Here is a 2,386-nt window from a genome sequence, read left to right as displayed (position 1 = left end):
ACCTCTAAGTGACCTAAAAAAAATTTTAAATTTTTTATGGAAAAAATTTTTTTTTTTTTAATTTTCTGAAAACATTTTTTTTTAGAAAAAAATTTTTTTTTTAAAAAAAAAATTTTTTTTTCAAAAAATTTTCTGAAAACATTTTTTTTTAAAAATTTTTTTTTTTTTTTATTTTTCTGAAACCTTTTTTTTTAAAAAAAAAATTTTTTTCAAAAAAAAATTTTTTCCCAAAAAAAAAAAAATTTTTTGTAAAAAAAAAAATTTTTTTTTTTTTGGGAAATTTTTTTTTTTTTTGGGAAAAAATTTTTTTTTGAAAAAAATTTTTTTTTCAAAAAATTTTCTGAAAACATTTTTTTTTAGAAAAAAACTTTTTTCTCTAAAAATTTTCTAAAAAAAGATTTTTTCAGAATTTCTTTTTTCAGAAAATGTTTAGAATTTTTTTTTTTTCTGTGGCACATTGGCCCAGAGCCAATGTCTCTGTCATTGGTGTGGAACCCCAGGGTTAACCTCCTGGGCAAGTTCAAATTTCGGTTAGGGCGGTTGGTACCTTCCTGTGGACTATGAATGTTTCAAAAATCACCCAAAACATGCCTTATTATCAAGGACTCAAGCTTCTGTTGTCATTGCAACACATGTTAGACATGCGATGAACGAAATTAGTTTGCCTGGTCCCGGATCAAGTATAGGTGACACAGGGGAAGAGTTCGGCATAGTGCAGCGAAGAAGAGAAAGTGATCTTGGACCAAGACCAGGACCAGGACCAGGACCAAGACCAAGACCAAGACCAAGACCAAGACCAAGACCAAGAAAAACATTTTTTTCAAAACATTTTCTAAAAAAAAATTTTTTAGAAAGATTTTTTTTTCAAAAAATTTTCTGAAAAAAATTCTTTTCCTAAACATTTTCTGAAAAAAAAAAAAAAATTAATTATTTTTCAAAAAAATTTCTGAAAGAAGAACAAAAAAAAAATTTGGCGTAAAAAAGTTGGCGTACCAAAAAAGTCTATTTTTTCTGACATTTAACCACAAAAAATTGAAGTATTTTAAGGCAAATGAGTGCATTTTTAGTCATTTTTGAGAAACTTTTATTTTCGGAGATTTGTTCAGGAACTTATTGGTATATTGCTTATTGCTTCATTAAAATTAAAATGTCTTTTTCTCGTGTTTTTAATCTCACTTTTTTATGTTTTTTTTATTTTTTACATCTGACCTTTCTGTGATTTTACAAAAATGTTAAACCGTCACTACTTACAATGTAAAACGAGTTTCAGAACAGATCATCAACAAAAATAATATATTTATTTCAAAATACATATATAAGAAAATATTAATTTTTATTAAGAAGTGTCTTTAACCTCTCCCAATATTTCTGCAAAAAATAACTGTACAAAAACCAGGGATTGTGGAAAAAAGTCATTTTGTGAGTTTGTTATGAAACGTGGATTTCTTCCTGCTCCGACTCTGAGAGCTCTGACTCATTGTGATGGAGCTGTACACTGGTGCTGAGGTGATGGGGGCGGGGCTGGGTGTGGGTGAAGGCAGAGCTTACATCAGTGAGGTCGGGGTGTGGGTTTGTTCTGGTGGGCAGTGTCTGCTCACGGGAGCCCCCTGTTGACAGCAGCTCTCGTTCTTTGCAGTTTCTCCACTTCATCCTGCGGTTCTGGAACCAGATCTTCACCTGCACAGGAAACAGGAAGTTGTCACACAACCTGACAGTTGTTTTTTCTCTGACATTTAAATCCTGACGGGAGAGAAATCCATAAAGTTCTACAGGTTCTAGGTGTCGTGGTCTCATGGTCACCTGCGAGTCTTTCAAGTCTAGTTTTCCCGCCAACTTCTTCCTCTCTGGTTTACTGATGTATTTTTGTTTCTGGAACATTCTCTCCAGAGCCTTCCTCTGGAGGTCGGAGAAAACTGCACGCCGCAGCATTCCTCTGCGGGGTTTCCCTCTTGGAGCCAGGGGCCATGAAAATGTTCCTGGGACGGGAACGATTGAGGAGGAGGAGGAGGAGGAGGAGAAGGAGGAGGAGGAGGCTGGAGGAGTCGTTACTGTGTTTGGAGAGATTTTTTTTTATTTTCCTCATCATCAACATTTTTTGATGCTGTTTTACTTGTTATTAAAGTTTGGTCTTTAATTTTTCAATTCTTTTTTTTTCATTGTTTATTGTTAAAGTTTGGTCTTTAATTTTTCAATTTTATTTGTTTTCATTGTTTATTGTGTTTTTTTTTTTTTTTGGTTTTTTTTTTGGTGATCATTTTTACACCCTGATTTCATTTCCCCCGTTTTTTAAACCAAGTTTGAAACAAACTTGGTTTATTAGACATCTTTCTCTTTTTTCTAAAATGAATGATGACTTTAGTTTTCTAATGATTCAATTAAACTTTCA

General features: G+C 32.3%; 1 protein-coding gene across 1 annotated transcript in view; it reads right to left on the bottom strand.

Annotated features, from left to right (window-relative positions):
• Positions 1–1,121: 1,121 nt before the first annotated feature.
• The window catches only part of LOC103379790 (homeobox protein DBX1-B-like), a 2,387-nt gene continuing 1,122 nt past the window's right edge, over positions 1,122–2,386 (bottom strand). Inside the window, 2 exon segments of the mRNA XM_025056399.1 lie at positions 1,122–1,677; positions 1,801–2,048. Of these exon segments, the coding sequence (XP_024912167.1) occupies positions 1,429–1,677; positions 1,801–2,048 (497 nt within the window). The 3' untranslated portion in view covers positions 1,122–1,428.

This window comes from Cynoglossus semilaevis, chromosome 6 (assembly GCF_000523025.1).
Source record: "Cynoglossus semilaevis isolate Cse_v1.0 chromosome 6, Cse_v1.0, whole genome shotgun sequence".
NCBI lineage: Eukaryota > Metazoa > Chordata > Actinopteri > Pleuronectiformes > Cynoglossidae > Cynoglossus > Cynoglossus semilaevis.
This window is presented reverse-complemented; position numbering and strand designations above follow the sequence as displayed.